General features: G+C 45.9%; 1 protein-coding gene across 2 annotated transcripts in view; it reads right to left on the bottom strand.

Moving 5' to 3' along the window:
• The window catches only part of LOC133107627 (ubiquitin carboxyl-terminal hydrolase 32-like), a 61,515-nt gene that overhangs the window by 26,293 nt on the left and 12,722 nt on the right, over window positions 1–22,500 (bottom strand). The window contains exons 3-16 of one of the 2 annotated variants that reach the window (XM_061216642.1): window positions 22,208–22,313; window positions 21,118–21,236; window positions 19,893–20,052; window positions 12,822–12,953; window positions 12,530–12,637; window positions 8,448–8,563; window positions 5,436–5,498; window positions 5,266–5,349; window positions 3,232–3,293; window positions 2,951–3,053; window positions 2,672–2,849; window positions 2,363–2,526; window positions 642–782; window positions 374–527 (exon numbers count right to left, since the gene is read on the bottom strand). In XM_061216642.1, the coding sequence (XP_061072626.1) occupies window positions 374–527; window positions 642–782; window positions 2,363–2,526; window positions 2,672–2,849; window positions 2,951–3,053; window positions 3,232–3,293; window positions 5,266–5,349; window positions 5,436–5,498; window positions 8,448–8,563; window positions 12,530–12,637; window positions 12,822–12,953; window positions 19,893–20,052; window positions 21,118–21,236; window positions 22,208–22,313 (1,690 nt within the window). The remainder of the gene's footprint in view (window positions 1–373; window positions 528–641; window positions 783–2,362; window positions 2,527–2,671; window positions 2,850–2,950; window positions 3,054–3,231; window positions 3,294–5,265; window positions 5,350–5,435; window positions 5,499–8,447; window positions 8,564–12,529; window positions 12,638–12,821; window positions 12,954–19,892; window positions 20,053–21,117; window positions 21,237–22,207; window positions 22,314–22,500) is intronic. The other variant, XM_061216643.1, reaches the window with a different exon arrangement.

Here is a 22,500-nt window from a genome sequence, read left to right as displayed (position 1 = left end):
GTAAATGACACGGTGGGCGGAGTCTAAAGGGCTCTGCGGACCTCCAATCAGGCCAGACTCTGACCCCTGACCCCTGAACCCTGCCTGAACCCCACAAGCTTTGTCACGCCATACAAGCTGATATCATCGCAGACCACGCCCCTGTGACCCCGCAGAGACCAATCAGCAGACAGACGTGGGGGTGGTGCGGTGTGATTGGACCGTGTTGTTAGCTGAGCGGCCAGGCCGCAGTCTGATTGGGCAGCGTTGTTAGCTGAGCGCCAGGGCGCAGTCTGATTGGGCAGCGTTGTTAGCTGAGCGCCAGGGCGGGCTGATTGGGCCGTGCTGTTAGTGGGACTGGGCAGGCCCTGTTCTTGCTGCAGGCTTACGTTACCTCGGGGAAGCGGCTGCATTCGCAGGCTGCTCATACCCATATTCACCCAGATGTTGGACTGGGGCGTGCGGGAGGCCGGCTGTTGCCGTAGGAACAGCAGGTAGCAGGGAAAGAGCTCCAGCTCTGGGCAGCCTGTCTTAGTCTGCCGGATCACCTGGAGGAACACAGCCAATCAGCACAGAGAAGGGGTGGAGAGAGCCAATCGGAACAGCGCCAGTGGCCACACGCGCACACAGACACCTGTACCTGTAGTTGCTGGGATACATACCGGGCGGGGCAGGCTCAGGTTGGCCCCGTACCAGTGATAGAGGGCCCTCCAGACAGGCTCCGGCACCGTCTCAAAGTCCCGGGATGGGAGAAGGTTCTGGGTCCGTCGGAGCCTCCCTCCCTCCAGGGTCAGGGTGGGAGCCTGCGGGAGGCGAGGGGCAATATCACACACTAGCCCCTGCACCCATCCCAACACTAATCAATATCACACACTAGCCCCTGCACCCATCCCAACACTAATCAACATCACACACCAGCCCCTGCACCCAACACTAATCAACATCACACACCAGCCCCTGCACCCAACACTAATCAACATCACACACCAGCCCCTGCACCCAACACTAATCAACATCACACACTATCCCCTGCACCCAACACTAATCAACATCACACACTATCCCCTGCACCCAACACTAATCAACATCACACACCAGCCCCTGCACCCACTCCCAACACTAATCAACATCACACACTATCCCCTGCACCCAACACTAATCAACATCACACACTATCCCCTGCACCCAACACTAATCAACATCACACACTATCCCCTGCACCCAACACTAATCAACATCACACACCAGCCCCTGCACCCAACACTAATCAACATCACACACCAGCCCCTGCACCCATCCCAACACTAATCAATATTAAATGGTAAATGGTAAATGGTTGGCATTTATATAGCGCCTTCATCCAAAGCGCTGTACAATTGATGCTTCTCATTCACCCATTCATACACACACTCACACACCGACGGCGATTGGCTGCCATGCAAGGCACCAACAGCTCGTCAGGAGCATTTAGGGGTTGGGTGTCTTGCTCAGGGACACTTCGACACAGCCCGGGCGGGGGATCGAACCGGCAACCCTCCGACTGCCAGACGACTGCTCTTACTGCCTGAGCCAATGTCGCTCCCCAATATTACACACCAGCCAGCTCCCCAGCACCCACTCCCAACACTAATCATCACACAGGAGGGACAAACCACTGGACTACATCACCTACAGTGCAAGCTGAATTACATTACCCACAATGCAGGAGGGGTGGGACAACACCACAGAACTAAATTACCCACAGTGCAGGAGGGTCACAGAGGAAAACAGCATCACTTATTGACCAATCACAATTCACACAAGAACTGCCGTCCAATCAACACAAACACCTGTGCAAGCAGAACTCCCTCTAACACACACACACACACACACACACAGACACACACACACACATACACAGACACAGACACACACATAGACAGACACACACACGCACACCACACACACACACACACACACACACACACACACACACACAGACACAGACACACACAGACATAGACAGACACACACACACACACACCACACACACACACACACCACACACACACACACACACACACACAGACACAGACACAGACACAGATACACACACACACATACAGGCACACACACATACACACACACACACACACACACACACACAGACACAGACACACACACACACACATACACATACACAGACACAGACACAGACACAGACACAGACACAGACACAGACACAGACAGACACAGACACAGACACAGACACAGACACAGACACACACATACAGGCACAGACACAGACACAGACACACACAAACACACACACACACACACACACATACAGGCACACACACACACACACACACGCATGCTCTCTGTGACAGGTGTGAGGCGGCACCTTCACGGGTTCGGGCGTGACCAGCGGCTGGTTGTCGATGGCCCCGGGCCTCTGTGCTGCCAGGGGGGGCAGGAGGATCCCGTTGGGGGTCTGGCTGTCAGGGGGGCTGTGGCTGTGGGCCCGGGGGAAGCAGTCTGTCACTGGAGAACTGGAGGCATGGAGGCCTGGGGGAGAGTTCATACAGACATACTCCTACAGCAGCGCAAGCAAATGCATATATGCACACGCACGCACGCGCACACGCACACGCACGCACGCGCACACTGACTCTGTTCTCACCACTGTTGTCCTGTAAGGCCCTGTACTCACCACCGTTGTCCTCTGAGGCCTCTGACGAGCTGGAGATGTCATCACAGAACTTCTCCTCCGATAGGCTGCAGTTCGGCATGCCGACCTGGTCCGAAATTACTGTCACAGACGTCCCCCAGTGCTGGCCCCGCCCCACTCCCAGGACAGAGGGCTGGTCCCCCACGATTGGCCGGTTATCCTGAGACAGACAGGAGTGACAGAGTGTCTCAGGAGCCCCTCCCACGCAGAAAACAAGCCCGGTCGCGAGGAAGGAGCAGCGTGGGAAATGTAGTTACTCACATATTGGACGTAGTCCTTCCACTGCTGCCACCACTGAATGGAGATGAGGAACCAGCTGTGTCCCGGCTGCAGGCCATACCGGCTTTCCCTCTCCAACCAACCCCTGCACAGCACAGAGCCCCCGAAATCAGGCCCCGCCCCATCATACAATCAGGCCCCGCCCCATCAGTACATCACATGCTCTATCTGTTCTCCCTGATTCTGACATACCTAGCATGCCCCACCCCCTATCTATAGTACTGCCCCGCCCCCTCGGAGCAGGCGTCCTATCACAGACTGACCTGATAATCTGGCCCTCCTCCTCGGGCGTGGCCGGCCGCAGCCCCAGAACGATGTGACACACCTACAGAGAGACAGCAGACTGAGACACACCTGTACACACACACACACACACCTACAGAGAGACAGCAGACTGAGACACACCTGTACACACACACACACACACCTACAGAGAGACAGCAGACTGAGACACACCTGTACACACACACACACACACACACACACACACACACACACACCTACAGAGAGACAGCAGACTGAGACACACCTGTACACACACACACACACACACACACACCTACAGAGAGACAGCAGACTGAGACACACCTGTACACACACACACACACCTACAGAGAGACAGCAGACTGAGACACACCTGTACACACACACACACACCTACAGAGAGACAGCAGACTGAGACACACCTGTACACACACACACACACCTACAGAGAGACAGCAGATTGAGACACACCTGTACACACACACACACACACACACACCTACAGAGAGACAGCAGACTGAGACACATCTGTACACACACACACACACCTACAGAGAGACAGCAGACTGAGACACACCTGTACACACACACACACACACACACACACACACACACCTACAGAGAGACAGCAGACTGAGACACACCTGTACACACACACACACACCTACAGAGAGACAGCAGACTGAGACACACCTGTACACACACACACACCTACAGAGAGACAGCAGACTGAGACACACCTGTACACACACACACACCTACAGAGAGACAGCAGACTGAGACACACCTGTACACACACACACACACACACACACACACACCTACAGAGAGACAGCAGACTGAGACACACCTGTACACACACACACACACACACACACACACCTACAGAGAGACAGCAGACTGAGACACACCTGAACACACACACACACACACCTACAGAGAGACAGCAGACTGAGACACACCTGTACACACACACACACACACCTACAGAGAGACAGCAGACTGAGACACACCTGTACACACACACACACACACCTACAGAGAGACAGCAGACTGAGACACACCTGTACACACACACACACACACACACACACACACACACACACCTACAGAGAGACAGCAGACTGAGACACACCTGTACACACACACACACACACACACACACACACCTACAGAGAGACAGCAGACTGAGACACACCTGTACACACACACACACACCTACAGAGAGACAGCAGACTGAGACACACCTGTACACACACACACACACCTACAGAGAGACAGCAGACTGAGACACACCTGTACACACACACACACACCTACAGAGAGACAGCAGATTGAGACACACCTGTACACACACACACACACACACACACCTACAGAGAGACAGCAGACTGAGACACATCTGTACACACACACACACACCTACAGAGAGACAGCAGACTGAGACACACCTGTACACACACACACACACACACACACACACACCTACAGAGAGACAGCAGACTGAGACACACCTGTACACACACACACACCTAAAGAGAGACAGCAGACTGAGACACACCTGTACACACACACACACCTACAGAGAGACAGCAGACTGAGACACACCTGTACACACACACACACCTACAGAGAGACAGCAGACTGAGACACACCTGTACACACACACACACACACACACACCTACAGAGAGACAGCAGACTGAGACACACCTGTACACACACACACACACACACACACACACCTACAGAGAGACAGCAGACTGAGACACACCTGAACACACACACACACACACCTACAGAGAGACAGCAGACTGAGACACACCTGTACACACACACACACACACACACCTACAGAGAGACAGCAGACTGAGACACACCTGTATACACACACACACACACACACACACACCTACAGAGAGACAGCATACTGAGACACACCTGAACACACACACACACACACACACACACACCTACAGAGAGACAGCAGACTGAGACACAGCTGTACACACACACACACACACACACACACACCTGAAAGAGCAGGTTGAGAAACTCATTGGCCAGAGCACTCTTCACACTCCACATCTGGTAATCCTCCAGAGTTAAGTGCCCTAACTAGGAAAAAATAAAAGGCAGACATCAGTGGAAGAGCCTGAACAAAACACTGCTAATATACATGAAAATAAACACCTCACACCCACCTTGGTGGTGTCATGCATCTTCAAAATGTCATCCACAATGTCAGACACATTGGCATGCTGTTCCTGAGAGAAACAGAAAACAGTGTGTTAAAATGAGTGTGTCACACAGAACAGTGTGTTAAAATGAGTGTGTCGCAGGGAACAGTGTGTTAAAATGAGTGTGTCGCAGGGAACAGTGTGTTAAAATGAGTGTGTCGCACAGAACAGTGTGTTAAAATCAGTGTGTCACACAGAACAGTGTGTTAAAATTAGTGTGTCGCACAGAACAGTGTGTTAAAATGAGTGTGTCGCAGAGAACAGTGTGTTAAAATGAGTGTGTCGCAGAGAACAGTGTGTTAAAATGAGTGTGTCGCACAGAACAGTGTGTTAAAATCAGTGTGTCACACAGAACAGTGTGTTAAAATGAGTGTGTCACACAGAACAGTGTGTTAAAATCAGTGTCACACAGAACAGTGTGTTAAAATGAGTGTGTCGCACAGAACAGTGTGTTAAAATCAATGTGTCACACAGAACAGTGTGTTAAAATGAGTGTGTCGCAGAGAACAGTGTGTTAAAATCAGTGTGTCACACAGAACAGTGTGTTAAAATGAGTGTGTCACACAGAACAGTGTGTTAAAATCAGTGTCACACAGAACAGTGTGTTAAAATCAGTGTCACACAGAACAGTGTGTTAAAATGAGTGTGTCGCACAGAACAGTGTGTTAAAATCAATGTGTCACACAGAACAGTGTGTTAAAATGAGTGTGTCGCAGAGAACAGTGTGTTAAAATCAGTGTGTCACACAGAACAGTGTGTTAAAATGAGTGTGTCACACAGAACAGTGTGTTACAATGAGTGTGTCACACAGAAGTGTGTTAATAGCAAACCAAAATCAGGAAATCAGGAAGGGGCCACTGCACTGTACCTTATTTTCAAGTACCATTAAATGCTTTCGGCCCTAGATTTACCCATTTTAAGTGTACTTTCAAGTCTATGCATTAGGTATTTTCGTAAATATTTTTTGGCAAACTGAACAGAAAGTGTCAACTTTTCAAAGGTTACAAAATTACTAAACTGCCTTGCATTTTTGTGAAGTAGATCATTTTAGACACTTTCAGCATATATACATACCACTTACAAAATACATAATTGTATGTATTTGGAGGACAAAACCATAGCTGTTAATAGACTTATGTTAGTATACTGATGCTTAAAGTTATGCCAGCTTACTTTATTCCTTTTTTTAAAAACTAGAAGCACTGAATGGTATACATACTACTACAATGCATCTCTCTGCTCACACAAATGAAAAACATTTCTGCAATGATAAAAAAAAAAAAAACTGCTTTGCTTTTAGTTTAACTGAATAGACAAGTTCTGTGACATTGCTGTTTTCCAAATAATCAGGTCTGTTGCATAACCTAATGCTTCTTCCACTGGTGATTGTCTCAGTGTGCTTCACTGAAAATCTTTTTTTTTGATTTCTTATAATATATAACTGCACAGTACAGTTCCTCGTGAAGGAGATTTGGTGTAATTATTTACTGTTTTTAAATATAGTGGATTTAAATGCATGTCTTTGATCTATGTATTGCAGCAATACCAAAGACTGAAGTAAAAACACTTTTCAAAAGAACAATGTTTAAAAAAATATATTATTATTATTATTATTATTATTGTTATTACTTTTTAAATCTACCAGATTTTCACTGTGGGCCTATTCTCTAAAAACATATTTACTTGGCTCAGTATACTTTCAGTAATTGAAATTGACAGCATGTATTTCATCATCCTCCCATCGTCAGATAAGCCTCGTGACCTCAATTATTTAAGAAATGTAGAGCAACCAAACCATAGCTCTGACGAGCTGAAGCAGCGGGAAATAATCCGACATGAAACGCCGCGGTTCATTTCAATTCAGTCCCACAAACACGGGCGACAGCAAGCCCAGACCCATATTTTACAATATCACGCATCGTCACAAAGACTTCAGTAACGAAGCCACGGTCAGTAACTCTTAATGAATAAACTCTGTCAGCAAATCTGCCACAAGGCCTCTTAATTTAGGTACAATTTCAAGCAACTTCCAGGAAATGCCTCTTTAAAAAGCTAATAACATATCTGTGCTACACAAAAATAAGAAGATGAGGCAGAGTACTGCAGACACAGTTAGCCAATCAGCAACTACTGTCAGCTGCTAAACTGGGACATGTGCTTCCGAATCTAAACACGTTTACAGAAGATAATTAGCCACATGAATCCAGCATATTTGCGCTTCTGAGGGCCGTAATCATCCCAAATGACAACCACGGGTCTGAATTTCCTGCAAGAGAGCCAAACGCAGCAGCTGCAGACAGTGTCAGCTGAGCTTGCTGACAGCGCTGTCAGAAACCAGAGCGCTTTTTCACAACCCTCACAGACGCTTCAGCTCAGAGAAGGGAGACGAGATCAAAAAGACAAAACAATTCCGCAACATACCAGGCTGTTCTTTTATTGCAATTTCTGCATGGCTTTCAGAGAGAGATTATGTGGGTATGTCTTTGGGTGGGGTGCTGAACATTGTTGCGCAATATTACCTACTGGTATGAAAATGGAAAGGAATAAGAAATAAAATGTATCAGAACCCACAGGCCTTAGGTTAATTAGCATGTGTAGCTGCTGTTCAGAAACTGCTCAACAGGCTAATAAGCATGTTCAGAACCTGTATTACAGTATAATTAGCATATTTAGCTTCTGTTCAGAACCTGCACTACAGGCTAATTAGCATGTTTAGCTGCTGTTCAGAACCTGCAGTCCAGGCTAATTAGCATGTTTAGCTGCTGTTCAGAACCTGCACTACAGGCTGATTAGCATATTTAGCTTCTGTTCAGAACCTGCACTACAGGCTAATTAGCATATTTAGCTTCTGTTCAGAACCTGCACTACAGGCTAATTAGCATGTTTAGCTGCTGTGCAGAACCTGCTCAACAGGCTGATTAGCATGTTTAGCTGCTGTGCAGAACCTGATTAGCATTAGGCCGGCTGGGTACTCACAGGAAGGGAGTCTGTGCGGTTGTCCTTCCAGACCTCCAGCAGCGCAACAATCATGTCCTGAATCTCCGCCCGGGAGAGGACTCCATCTCGGTCCACGTCAAACACTTTGAAACAAACTGGGGAGGAAAGAGCCAGCAACAACATCTACAGTCAGTTTCAGAGTTCATCCCCTGCTCAAACTCTTGAGGATGTACAGGCACATAAAGGGCCATATTTTCTGGAATCAACAGCGCATTGGCGCAGTCACCAGGTGAGGTGTGTGGCATACGGGGTGTGGCTACCGCAGGGTGCCATTTTACGAAGTCAAGCAAGGGGGGCACAGATCAAGATGTGCGGATTATGCGCACCACTGTGCACTGATGAACCTTGATTCATTCATATCCAATCAAATGAACTCTTTTCATTACCATTAAGATCCATGCATATTGAGCAGGTTATATTGGCAATTTCCGTAGTCTCGACAAATACAATGGAAGATGAGGATAAGACAGCTGTTTCTCCCAAAAGTTATTTTGTGGCAGGTGCAGACTTGCGCAGATTTTTCTCTAAAAGATTTACTTCTAACAAAGCTAATGAATAAGAGAAATCCGTTTGAAAATCCATTCTTACATACTTTCTTCTGTCATTATTTCAATAAAACATCACTCAAACATTTATTATGGGCCAATACCCAATAAACCTGGAGTACTTTAAACACACTATTCTATAACTCAGAAATACTGACACGTTTTTCAACCATTAGGTTGATAATAAAACTGCCTTTGACACTGGATCACTCCAACCTCCTGTCCTCCCTGTCAGCATCGGGGATCTGTGGCACAGCCCTGGACTGGATTGAGTCCTACCTCTCTGGTCGCTCCTTCCAGGTTGCCAGGGATGGTACAGTATCGACACCTTGGCCCCTTGCCAGAGGAGTTCCCCAGGGCTCAGTCCTGGGCCCGCTTCTTTTCTGCCTTTACACTAGATCCCTTGGCCCTGTTATCACTGCTCATAGTCTATCCTACCACTGCTACGCTGATGATATCCAACTCTTCTTTTCATTCCCACCATCTGACACACAGGTTGGATGGACAACCAGCTTGCAGCAGCTTGTCTGGTCTTCAACCTTCCCAAACACTCTCATATTACCCAAGAGCTTACTTCCCTCCACTGGCTGCCTGTCATAGCTCGCACCAAATTCAAAACATAGGTGCTAGCCTTCCAAGCAGTTAAGGGGTCAGCTCCAGCTTACCTCCAACAGATCATCAGACCCTACACCTCTGCCAGACCTCTTCGTTCAGCCACTAATGGACGCCTGGCGCCTGCCCCTCTCTGCAATTCCACCTCCCGCTCAGGACTACTGTCTGTTCTGGCTCCACGGTGGTGGAACAAACTCCCCATGAACAGGAGAATCTCTTGCCACCTTCAAGCGCAGACTGAAGACGCACCTCTTCAAGCTGCACCTCTCCCTGTCCCTCCCTGCAAACCTTAACTGTTGTCTTTACCTGTGTTATTTACTTGTGTCATTAGGATGATACCTTTGCTAGCTTTGTTTGGCCAGGTAAGCAGTTTATTCATACATTTGCATGTTGCAGCATTACTATTTAAAAAAAAAAAAAATAAATAAATAAATAATTGATGATCAAATAGGCCATATCTTTGTTGTACAGACAGCAGTTGAAATTGTACTTCCCTCTTGGGTCTTTCAGCGCACTTATCCCTGGTTATGGGTATGCACTTTGCACTTTGTTGTATGCCGCTCTGGATGGATGTAATGTAATAACACAGGCAGTGTTCAGTCATTCACAGCAGTGCATGTCTAGGTGTGAACTGTTGCTCAAACAAAAGGAAAAAATAACATACAATTAAATCATTAATTAATATGAATGATATGGCGAATTTCCTTCAATTGGAAAATGGACGTTTGGGGTTCACACACGTTGTGTATTCAACTTTCTCCTTGGTTATTTGAACTTTAACTTGGCCCAAATACTTGAACTTGATTTTTAGGTTACCTATCGACATAGCCGCCCCTCCAGGAAAAACATAATAACAACACGTCTTGTTGTTTATTGGCCTCTTTTACATTGAGCACAACCGAGGAAGATATGCTAGGAGATAACTAATACACTAAATGCAGCTTGCATAGCACTGGCATAAATTGGAAACACTGGGCAGTTTAATTCTCTTAACTGCAAGATAGACTGCTCAGTGATGTTGGTAGTAACCACATGATGGTAGGTGTAATGATCATTGCTTGTTGAAAACAAACTGTAATCATGTCTTCACATATACATTGATATTACATAACATATGACTTACTATGCAAAATATCAGATTAATCATCAAACAGAGGTTACAAATGCAGTCATTTTAACTATTGCCACGTAATTAAAATGAAAAGTTCAAGTTGCAATATGCCATTCTTCTCATTACGAAAAACCGTACCTGAGGGATCACAGTCTATAGTGAGATTAGCAACAATTACAAACAGAAATACATACAGGAATTTAAATTATAAAGAAGATAAAAACAGTGAGTAATAAATACGATGTAACCAACTCATTTTCCTGCTTGTGGGATTTAGCTATATCAAAGATAAACTAAACAACTGCTAATTACTTAAACTTGTGCCTGAGTTGAGCAGGTGGGGTGAAATGCGGACCTGTCTGTCCGGAAAATTGCAATAAGCTACACCAAAATGGCAATGAGCTGCTCACTCTTGACTGACACACCCTGAGCAGTGGCTCCTCCCACTCCGGCGTGGCGCGAGTCCCGGAAATGACCAGAGGATGGTCCGGAAAGTGCTAAACGAACAGAGGATGGTCCGGAAAGTGCTAAACGAACAGAGGATGGTCCGGAAAGTGCTAAACGAACAGAGGATGGTCCGGAAAGTGCTAAACGAACAGAGGATGGTCCGGAAAGTGCTAAACGAACAGAGGATGGTCCGGAAAGTGCTAAACGAACAGAGGATGGTCCGGAAAGTGCTAAACGAACAGAGGATGGTCCGGAAAGTGCTAAACGAACAGCACGCCGGATCACAACACGGCAGACACTGGCCAGAAACTATGGCCCATAGTGTGACTCTCTTAATGGGGGAAACTTAAAAAGGAAACTGAAATGAACAACCCATTCATGCGGGGTGCACTATGAGGGAAGTTTAACATACCCAGGGTTTCTTTGCCTAACCATGGCTTCAGAAAACAAAACAACTGCAATTGGGCTTAACTGGTCTCACAAAGCTGGTTATCAACTTAACCAAGAGCTGTGCACGTTCGTGTAAAAGTGGCGGTGCATGCAGAAATGAGCCTACAGCAGTGCAGCATGAACCATCAAGCGGCATATTCCTCAGAAGGAAAAACTGATATGACATGACTGACTGATATAACGGATATAATGGACTGATATGAAGAAAATAAAACACTGGGCTAATAGCAAAGTAATAGGCTATCTTACCACTCTTAACACATATATATACAATCTCACTAATTGTCCTACAGGTTATTTCAGGTGTGGGAACTACAAGTTCTAGAGCTCTTAAAACCTAATAGCCTAAAAGATAGGCCTACTTAAAATATTGCCTCATACAATAACTTCTCATACAACTCAAGAATTATATGGTGTTGTCTCATAATTGAGGGAAGTAGATACTGACGCATAGGTTTCAAGAAACGTGCACATACCGTAGCTAGGCTACTGTAGTCGCCCTAGCCTATATATTTTGTTTAGTGTGACCATGGAGAAAGTCAGCCGATTAATTAGGTCTCCACCCAGCGAACACCCCGAGTCCTACACACACGTGCCGGAGAAAGCCCTTCTCAAAGGAGTTGATTCATCAAAGTGTGGTGCTTTTATATGTTTCACACCGATAGCTTGAACATAACCTGCCCCGGCCCATGTTAGCCGTGCAGCAAACATTACCATAGCAGTATACCCCGATTTAAAGTAAGCCAGCTATGTGATACAGAAAACCCAGCGTTAACACTTAATCTCGCTTTGTAGTACACCCCCCTGGTGTAAACATTATTAACGCATAGATGGACAGTTAAACCTCGAGCCAAGCTTTCTCAGAATTCTCATTTTAAATTCTTGTGGATCCTTACACTTCTGTCTCTCAGCGATGGGCCCACGGCAGCAAGCAGACAGCCCACAGGAGATCTCCTTAAAGTCGATGTGATTGTCCCGGTTCTCATCAAAGGCGTGGAACAGACCTGAGAGCAGGGAGAACAGAACACACCTTTAAACAAACAGGGAGTGTGAGTGTGAGTGTGTGTGCGTGTGCGTGTGTGTGTGTGTGTGTGTATGTGTGTGTGTGTGTGTGTGTGTGTGAGTGTGTGTGTGAATGTGTGAGTGTGTGTGTGAATGTGTGGCAGAACACTGTGCTGGGTAATGTACCTTCACTCAGTGAGGTGTGTATGGGGGGAGATACCAGCGGGACAAACGTCTCCAGGTCAAATCGGCCTGTCCCTGACTGAGCCTTCAACAGCCAATAGCGCTTCTCCAAGTCAATAATGTCCGATTCTTCTACTGCAAAAAAAGCACATTTACACATACTGTTATAAGTGAAACGGCTGTAATTCTTCTATTCTTCCTCTGATTTTCAACTTCACCATAAATGTGCTAAATTTAGATATGATTTTTAAACTAGGTCATACATAAATGCATAAATAAGAATGGGAGGATGAGTAAAGTGAGATCTTGGCATGCAGTAAGACTGAGTCGCTGAAGCTGAACAGTGCGGCTACTCACAGATGTGTGATGTCATAGGTCGTGGTAGCTGAAAAGGCTGATATAGTTTTTATCGTGATATGATCAAACACCAAAACACTGTTACACAACATCACATACAGCACCAACACACAACTTCACATGAAGTATCAAAACACTGTTACACACCATCACATAGAGCACCAAAACACAACATCACACAACATCACATTCAGCAGCAAAACATAACATTGCATACTGTACAGCACCAAAAAAACAAAACACAATATCACACACTAAACACATCACAATAACATTGTTACACAACATCACAAACAGCACCAAAACACAGACACAACATTACCATACGTTGACATAATATTCACCATGCATACATTATATTCACGACGTGAGCGTGATATTCAACATGTGCACATTGTATTCAGGGCAGCCACTTAATCTATAAAGCCATTTCCTCGACCTATGGGTCTATTCTGCAACCCCATACGCGTCCGGATCTGCCAATCCATCCCTCCCTTTCTCCCCATGTCTCCAACTATTCTTCCTTCTCTCCCCATATGACTCTTTCTCTCCCAGTAATCCTCACCAACTCCCCCTCTCCCTTTCCATATAGCCTTAGACTGATTTTGTTCTGAAGTGGCATAGCTTTATAATGTATAATTTATCATACAACACACTCAATAACCAGACAACAAATAGCATACTGAACTCGCTCTCCCCTTTCCCTCCATCTCTAAGCTCTCTTCCCCTGATTCTTCTCCCTCCCTCCCTCCCTCATCCCGAGGTACATCTCCAGTGCGGAGCTGAAGCATTGTTTAGCAGGAGCGCCCGGTTAAGCATCAGCACCTGGGGAAGGACAAGCTGACAGAACACAGAGCTGTTATTTTATCAGCCTGTCTGTCAATCTTCTGCTCATCAAGCCACAGAAAGAGCACTGCCCACAGACAGGGAGAGATTCAGGACATACACCACACTCTAAAGACCTTTCACTCAGAGCCCAGAGAGAAGATGAAGGCCAGAGATTATCTTGCTGCAGGATTTCTGTTTTGTCCAAATGAACTGCAGAGTAGCTAACGCTCATTCACCACTCAGAGAATGCAGCCCTACTGACTCAGAGCAGCTGGATAATGGCTGTTATAGACCAAATCTTTGAACAGGAATATGTGTAGCCTCTGTCTCAGTTATTATTTCACAATCGCCCTCACAGTGCAAACAAGATCACAACATCCACCCCACAGTGTGAACTAAATCACAACATTCACCCCACAGTGTGAACTAAATCACAACATTCACCCCACAGTGTGAACTAAATCACAACATTCACCCCACAGTGTGAACTAAATCACAACATTCACCCCACAGTGTGAACTAAATCACAACATTCACCCCACAGTGTGAACTAAATCACAACATTCACCCCACAGTGTGAACTAAATCACAACATTCACCCCACAGTGTGAACTAAATCTCAACATTCAATCTCACAGAGGAAACTAAATCTGAACATTCAATCTCACAGTTGGAACTAAATCTCAACATTCAATCTCACAGAGGGAACTAAATCTCAACATTCAATCGCACAGTGTGAACTAAATCACAACATTCACCCCACAGTGTGAACTAAATCTCAACATTCACCCCAGTGTGAACTAAATCTCAACATTCACCCTCACAGTGGGAACTAAATCACAACATTCACCCCACAGTGTGAACTAAATCTCAACATTCAATCTCACAGTGTGAACTAAATCACAACATTCACCCCACAGTGTGAACTAAATCACAACATTCACCCTGAAAGTGTGAACGAAATCACACTATCCATCTCACCACAGACTATTATAACTATTACACCCCCAACCTGTCCACAAGGTACACAATATCCTATGTATACGCTCTATCTATCTCTCTCTCTCTTTCTCTCATACAGACACACACACACACAGACACACCTCCTGGAGGCAGTACCCACCTAGAGGAGCAACTCTGTCAGACTGGCAACAGAAGAGCCATACCATATTCCAGCATTGACTGGCAGACAGCCACAGCCAGAGGCAGCCTGTACCATAGTAACCTGCACTCAGGCAGGTTCAGATCACATCCGTAAAAATGCCCACCTGTACCACAGTAACCTGCAGTCAGGTGGGTTCAGATCACATCCACAAAAATGAGCACATCCAGCCCACCACCACCAGCTCCTCCCATCATCCCACTCAACCACCGGCCTCCACTGGCCCATATATAATCCTGTAAGCCCACAGCAAATAGCATCTATGCAGAGTTCACACACACACACACACACACACACACTCACACACACACACACACACTCACACACACACACACACACACACACACACACACACTGCTCCTGTGGAGTTAAGAGGATAAGCAGGGAGAGGTAACAGATTACTTGCTTTCTCTGGATCTTGGCTCTGATTAGTCGAAGCACAGGCCCTAAAAAGATCTTCCCAGCTCTGTCCTTGATTGACAGGCTAAATTTACATGGGCTTGCAATGCACTTTCACATAGCCAGGACCACAGAGAGTCCCTGCAAGCCCTGTCTCACAAAGAGTCCCCACAAGCCCTAAACCAGTCCTGTACCGCAGAGTCCATACAAGCCCTGTAACAGTCCTGTACCACAGAGAGTCCATACAAGCCCTGAAGCACAGTCCTGTACCACAGAGAGTCCATACAAGCCCTGAAGCACAGTCCTGTACCACATAGAGTCCATACAAGCCCTGAAGCACAGTCCTGTACCACAGAGAGAGTCCGCACTGTTAGACAGCCTCCACAGGACATCAAACATATTGTATCACAAAGGGATGAAACAATAGTCAATCCTATCATGAACCAACAATTGATTAAATCTACCATTGATCTATATCTAGTTGCAAATTGCATGGCGATTTTCTTTAGTTATTTTTATGACCAGAAAAGCAGCACTGTGGTGAATTTTAAGGTGAAAGAATTCAAAAGCACAAGACCCAGAACTTGTATTAATGTCAATGTCCTTGTGGGGGGTCTCCATGGGCACTGGATTAGAGAAGTGGGGTCCTCATTTAGGGGTCCTCATTAAAGGAGAGGAAATAAAGTAAACATCCAAAATACGCTCAGTGAGCACTTCATCAGGTAGACCAGCTTGTGAATGCAAATATTTAATCAGCCAATCATGTGGCATCAACTAAATTCACAAAAGCTTGCGGGCATGGTCAAGAGGTTCAGCTGTTTTTCAGACCAAATGTCAGAATGGGAAAGAAATGTGATCTTAGTGACTTTGACCGTGGAATGTTTGTTGGTGCCAGACAGGGCGGTTTGAATATCTCAGAAACTGCTAATCTCCTGGGATTTTAATGCACAACAGTCTCTAGAGTTTGCAGAGAATGGTGCAAAGAAACTAAAAACATCCAGTGGGCAGAAGTTCTGCAGGCAGAAATGCATTGCTAATGTTAAAGAGAGGTCAGAGGAGAATGGCCAGACTGGTCAAGGTTGACAGGAAGCTGACAGTAATGCAAATAACCTCACATTACAACAGTGGTATGCAGAAGGGCATCTCTGAATACACAATGCCTCATGGCTACAGCAGCAGAAGCAGACCAATAAGTAAAAAAAAGAAAAAAAAAGAAAGAAGTCCAATAAATACCTGATAAAGTGCTCAGTGAGTGCATAGTCCTTAGAGTTTGCTTGCACAAAACAAAAGGCTAGATTGCCGTCTACAAAAATATATAGATCTGGCATAGGATCTGTCAGAGATTTGAGTTTTGAGCAGCAGATATCAGCCATAATCTGACCAATGCATTATTTAGTGCAAACATTCTGTAGAAACAAACTATGCACAGTTCTCAATAAGCATATGGCAACAGGGCATTGCCTTCTTCGGCAGATCTATGTGGCACAGGCCGCTCAAGCACATGGTGAAAATATAAAGCAACTGGATTAGTCAGCTGAGCGTGTCTATGGCCAGAGATAGTCAACAGGTGGCACAGTTTTACGATTTATTTTCTCTTGATTTGAACGTTGTCGCTCACACGATGTACCTTCCAGCTGTAAACTCATCTTCTGTTGCAGATGGTGGCAAGAAACAATCAGACTTAGAAGTAGAGTTGTTCTGATACCGATACCAGTATCGGAAACGCCTCCAATACAGCCCAAGAAACTGGATCGGGTATCGGCGAGTATGTGACTCTATGCACTGATCCAATACCACATAATTATGTGATGATAGCTCATTTACACTACTCAGGCAAATAACAACACGTGTGGCGCTAGCAGAGAGTGTAGTAAGAGCTAGCAAAATGTCAGCAATTTGGCAATATTCATTCATTCATTCATTATCCGAACCCGCTTATCCTGAACAGGGTCGCAGGGGGGCTGGAGCCTATCCCAGCATACATTGGGCGAAAGGCAGGAATACACCCTGGACAGAGTTAAATCATTAGACCAATCGCTATATGGTAAAATAGACCCGCATATTATATCAGGCAAATATTGTTTGGCCAAGGTTATTAACAGCAGCATATTTACAGATTTAATGCCAATCAAGTCTGGCAGGCAAAAGCAATGGGGAAGAGGGATGAAAACATGAAGAATTATCATTTTAACCAGTGCATTTAAAAAATGACACACAATCGACCGGCATGCCTGGACGTAAACTACAGGGACTTAACTACAGATCTCTGCAACTGTGAGGCTAGACTGCACAATGTCAATGTAAATGTAAATCTTTAATTTGGCAATTAGGCTATTATCTGACTTACAGTGTTGACATTAACTATTAAGATGGCCTAAAATAAAGTTTGAAAATGAAATGAAATTTGTCAGTAAAAAAAAAAGATACCACCCCGAGTGGTCTTAAGCAGTATCGGTTGCACACGGTTAAACGTTATATACAGTACTGTGCAAAAGTCTTAGGCACCCTAGACATTATTATATATACGTTTCATTTTTTGTGTGTGTTAGTAGAAAAGAACACATTTGAGATTTCTAAATATTCATTTTCCAAAAGATTAAATTTTACAGAGACATTTTTGTATTTAATTTTTAAAAGTTACGTATTACTGTAAGCAATTGACTACTTTTTACATAGCGGGGCGACATGGCTCAGGCAGTAAGAGCAGTCATCTGGCAGTCGGAGGGTTGTCGGTTCGATCCCCCGCCCGGGCTGTGTCGAAGTGTCCCTGAGCAAGACACCTAACCCCCAAATGCTCCTGACGAGCTGGTCGGTGCCTTGCATGGCAGCCAATCGCCGTTGGTGTGTGAGTGTATGTATGAATGGGTGAATGAGAAGCATCAGCATCAATTGTACAGCGCTTTGGATAAAGGCGCTATATAAATGCCAACCATTTACCATTCATAAAAACTTAATCAAGGCTGTCTGAGATCAGAAACAAGGAGCCAACCAAAGTCTGCAGAAGAACCGTGGCAAGTTCCCCAACATGCTTGGAACAACCTCCCTGCTGATTGTCTTATAGAACTGCAGGACAGCGTTGGCCATCTCAGAGAAATGATGCAGTTTTAATGTCAAAGGGTGGTCACAAAAAATATTGATTTGATTCGGTTTTTAACTATTCTGCCAAATTACTAAAATGTAATGTAAAATGCATAGTACGTTCATTTAGGACCTTTCATTGAATTATTCTTGAAAGAATCGTATCTGTACAGAATGTTATACAGGTGCCTAAGACTTTTGCACAGTACTGTTTAAAAATGAACACACAGGTATCGGATCGGGACTCGGTATCGGCCGATATGCATGTGCCAGAAGAATAGCAAGATACCCACAAAGGCTTGATGCCGAACGCCTGAACTTTACCCTCACAATCGCCATACTGTGCCACCGGGGAGTAGCATTTCAGCGAGCATTTTCACAAGAGTATCCGTGCGGGAGGCATTCAAAAAGGGCTTGAAACACTGTGCAAGCAGGAGCTTGTGCAACACAGTGTTTCTGAGGACAGCACTAAAAGAGCAAGGTTCAGCCCAGCCAATAAACCTCCCTCCTGAGCCAGACGACACGAGGCGAGGGGAAACTGATACTGTGTTCTGTGTCAGCGGACCTGGAGCTGTACATCTGACCAGCTGCTGCTACGCTGGCACAGTTCAGCGGTTGTGCAACGAGGGTGTTACCCGGAGCGCATGTGGGGCGACGTCAGCACGCCCTCGCCTGGCCGCCAACCAGGGCGCTGAGCCTGAACACCTAACGCCGCACTGCTCCCAACGTACGGCCGCCGTCAATGGGTACCCCTACCCAACATGGACATATGCCTAGATCTGTCCAACATATCATAAACATAACTTCTCCCATTCTCGTAAGCTAAATAAGTCACGCATAACGGCATACTTCATGTATGTTATCAGACTACGGCGGTCCCGTAACACTTCAGCGAGCAGGCATAGCCCTTCACTGTGGGCAAGCTGGCATGTGTGGATGGGTGAACGGTGTGGATGGGTGAATGGTGTGGATGGGTGAATGGTGTGGATGGGTGAATGGTGTGGATGGGTGAATGGTGTGGATGGGTGAATGGTGTGGATGGGTGAATGGTGTGGATGGGCGGAATGAGAGGCATTAATTGTAAAGTGCTTTTACCCACGAATGCAGAGACACACAGCAAACCTTCATTCAGACATTCATTGATATTCAGCTCTCTTGTTGACCATCCTTCCCAAAACCGCCCAGGGAGAGTTTGCTCTTTACCGCTCTGGGGCGGTGACTCAGAGAGCGGTGCATTGTGGGACACTCACGGTGCGTGACTCCGGCCAGGGTCTGGTAGAAAGTGGGCGTGTCGCTGTCGTCCGTCAGGGTGACGGACACGCCACCGGACAGGAGCCAGCGGGAGAAGGTGAAGGCCTCTTTATTCTGCAGCAGCCAGCTCTTAAACTTCTCATAGTTCACCTTCTCCCCCTGCGCAGAGGAGAGGGCAGGACCACCTCAGTTACACAGCTATAGCCCTGATTTACCCAATTACTGATGTACCCAAATCCAGTACTGGTACAACCAAGTACTGTGATAACTGCCTATTACTGATGTAATTACTGTGATGTATTACGGTGGTGATTAAAAATGACTGATATAGCCAACCTGATTACGGATACATCCAGATCAATTACAAATAAAACCAAACCTATGTCTTTATATTGAGGCATTCATTAACTGACGAACACATTGTCAATGCATAGCGCTATGACCGATCAATATAAATCATATTTATTTTACAAATCAAGGAATAAACATGAGACGCGTTACAATGGTGAATAACAAGCCCTTTCCCTGAGTTTCCCCGAAATTAGGGCGAGAGTCAGAAACGCCCATCAGAAATACCTGCAGTGTGCAAATGTGAGACTTTCCATTCTGTGTTGCACATAGTGGACAATAAAGTTACAGTTCTGTTCTTCTTTAAAAGGCTTACTTGCCATCTGCAGTCAGCGAAAGCCAATATTTGCATTTTCATCTTGGCATCTTATAAATAGGAAAATGGAAGTGCCACCCAAGCATTAAGACACACCCCAGGGCTGTTTATCAGAAGTCACTGATAAAAATAGGAGGAGTGAGCCCTGAAAGTGTGTGCTAACTGGCTGGTGTACAGATCCGATTTAAAACTGCAAATCCACAGCTAATCCAACTGGGGGGAAATCCTCCATCTAAGTGAGCTACATCATATTGTCAAACGACGCTTTAGAAATTTTGGATTGCCCGCAAAATCTGGCAGGCTCTTCATTACAGGGAGTAAAGGGGATTGTCGGTGTGTCATTAATTTGTTTTCTGCTGATGTTACCAAAACCTGATGTTACTCTTTCTCCAGTTAATGTGAGTGGATTCTCAGTGGCACCCTCCAGTGGCACAAGGCAGGAATAAGTGCAGTTTCTCTGTGTTTACCAGGTAAGGGCGAGCTATAGTCCTGCTATCTGCCCACTGGGCTGCGTGCCTGACCCCTGACTGTGTGAGGGGATAAGGCAGGCATCTGCTGACCTCAGTGAAGAACTTCCTGAGCGAGGTGGGGATCTCTCCGTCCACCGCCTGGAGCATGCCCTCCATGTCCTCGCGCGTGGCATGGCTGCCCGACTCGCTGGCGAACAGGCTGAAGATGTCTGAAGAGGGACACGGCACACCGTTAACCTTTCACCTCTCACCCCTCACCTCACACATCACTGACCAATCACACGAGCGCCGACCTGACACAATCCGCCTTTTACAGTATCAACCTTTGACCTGTGTATCACTGGATCTCACTACACAGCCAAAGCAGTCATTGACCTGTGATGTTCATTTCATGGACAGTCTCCTCCAAAAGTATTGGAGCAGCGAGGCCAATTCCTTTGTTTTTGCAAAACACTGAAAACATTTGTGGTTGAGTTAAAAAGATGAACCAGAGTTCAAGAGTCCAGAATTTCAGCTTTTATTTCCTGGTATTTACACCTAGATGTGTTAAACTACTTAGAACATAGCACATTTGGTACTTAACCATCCAATTTTTAGGTGAGCAAAAGTATTGGTGATATATGATATGTTTGCAATTGTTAAACAAATCTAGATAAAAATACCAGGAAATAAAAGCTGAAATTCAGATCTGTCATCTCATGTACATCTTTTGACCTCAAACTCTTCAGTCTTCAGTGTACAGCAAAAAACAAAGGAATTTAACTGTTACAATACTTTTGGAGGGGACTGTATGCAGTGGAAGCAGGTGTAGCAGCATTACAGGTAGCAGTACAGGTAGCAGCTGTAGCATTACAGATAGCATTACAGGTAGCAGCTGAAGCAGTACAGGTAGCAGTACAGGTAGCAGCTGTAGCATTACAGGTAGCATTACAGGTAGCAGCTGTAGCATTACTGGTAGCAGTACAGGTAGCAGCTGTAGCAGTATAGGTAGCATTACAGGTAGCATTACAGGTAGCAGCTGTAGCATTACTGGTAGCAGTACAGGTAGCAGCTGTAGCAGTACAGGTAGCAGTACAGGTAGCATTACAGGTAGCATTACAGGTAGCATTACAGGTAGCAGCTGTAGCAGTACAGGCAGCATTACAGGTAGCAGCTGTAGCAGCAGATAGCAGGGACTCACACTTGGCTTTCTCTTCATCTCTCCCCCTGGTGAGCAGCACGAGTCCCACAATGAGATTATTAAAGTGCAGACCTTTCGCCGTACCCCCAAACGAGCTGTAGATGACCTGCACAGAGAGACAGGGGTTAATGCTGCCCCCTAACGAGCTGTAGATGACCTGCAGATAGAGACAGGGGTTAATGGTGCCCCCAAACGAGCTGTAGATGACCTGCAGAGAGAGACAGGGGTTAATGCTGCCCCCAAACGAGCTGTAGATGACCTGCAGAGAGAGACAGGGGTTAATGGTGCCCCCA

This window comes from Conger conger, chromosome 13 (genome assembly GCF_963514075.1).
Source record: "Conger conger chromosome 13, fConCon1.1, whole genome shotgun sequence".
NCBI lineage: Eukaryota > Metazoa > Chordata > Actinopteri > Anguilliformes > Congridae > Conger > Conger conger.
This window is presented reverse-complemented; position numbering and strand designations above follow the sequence as displayed.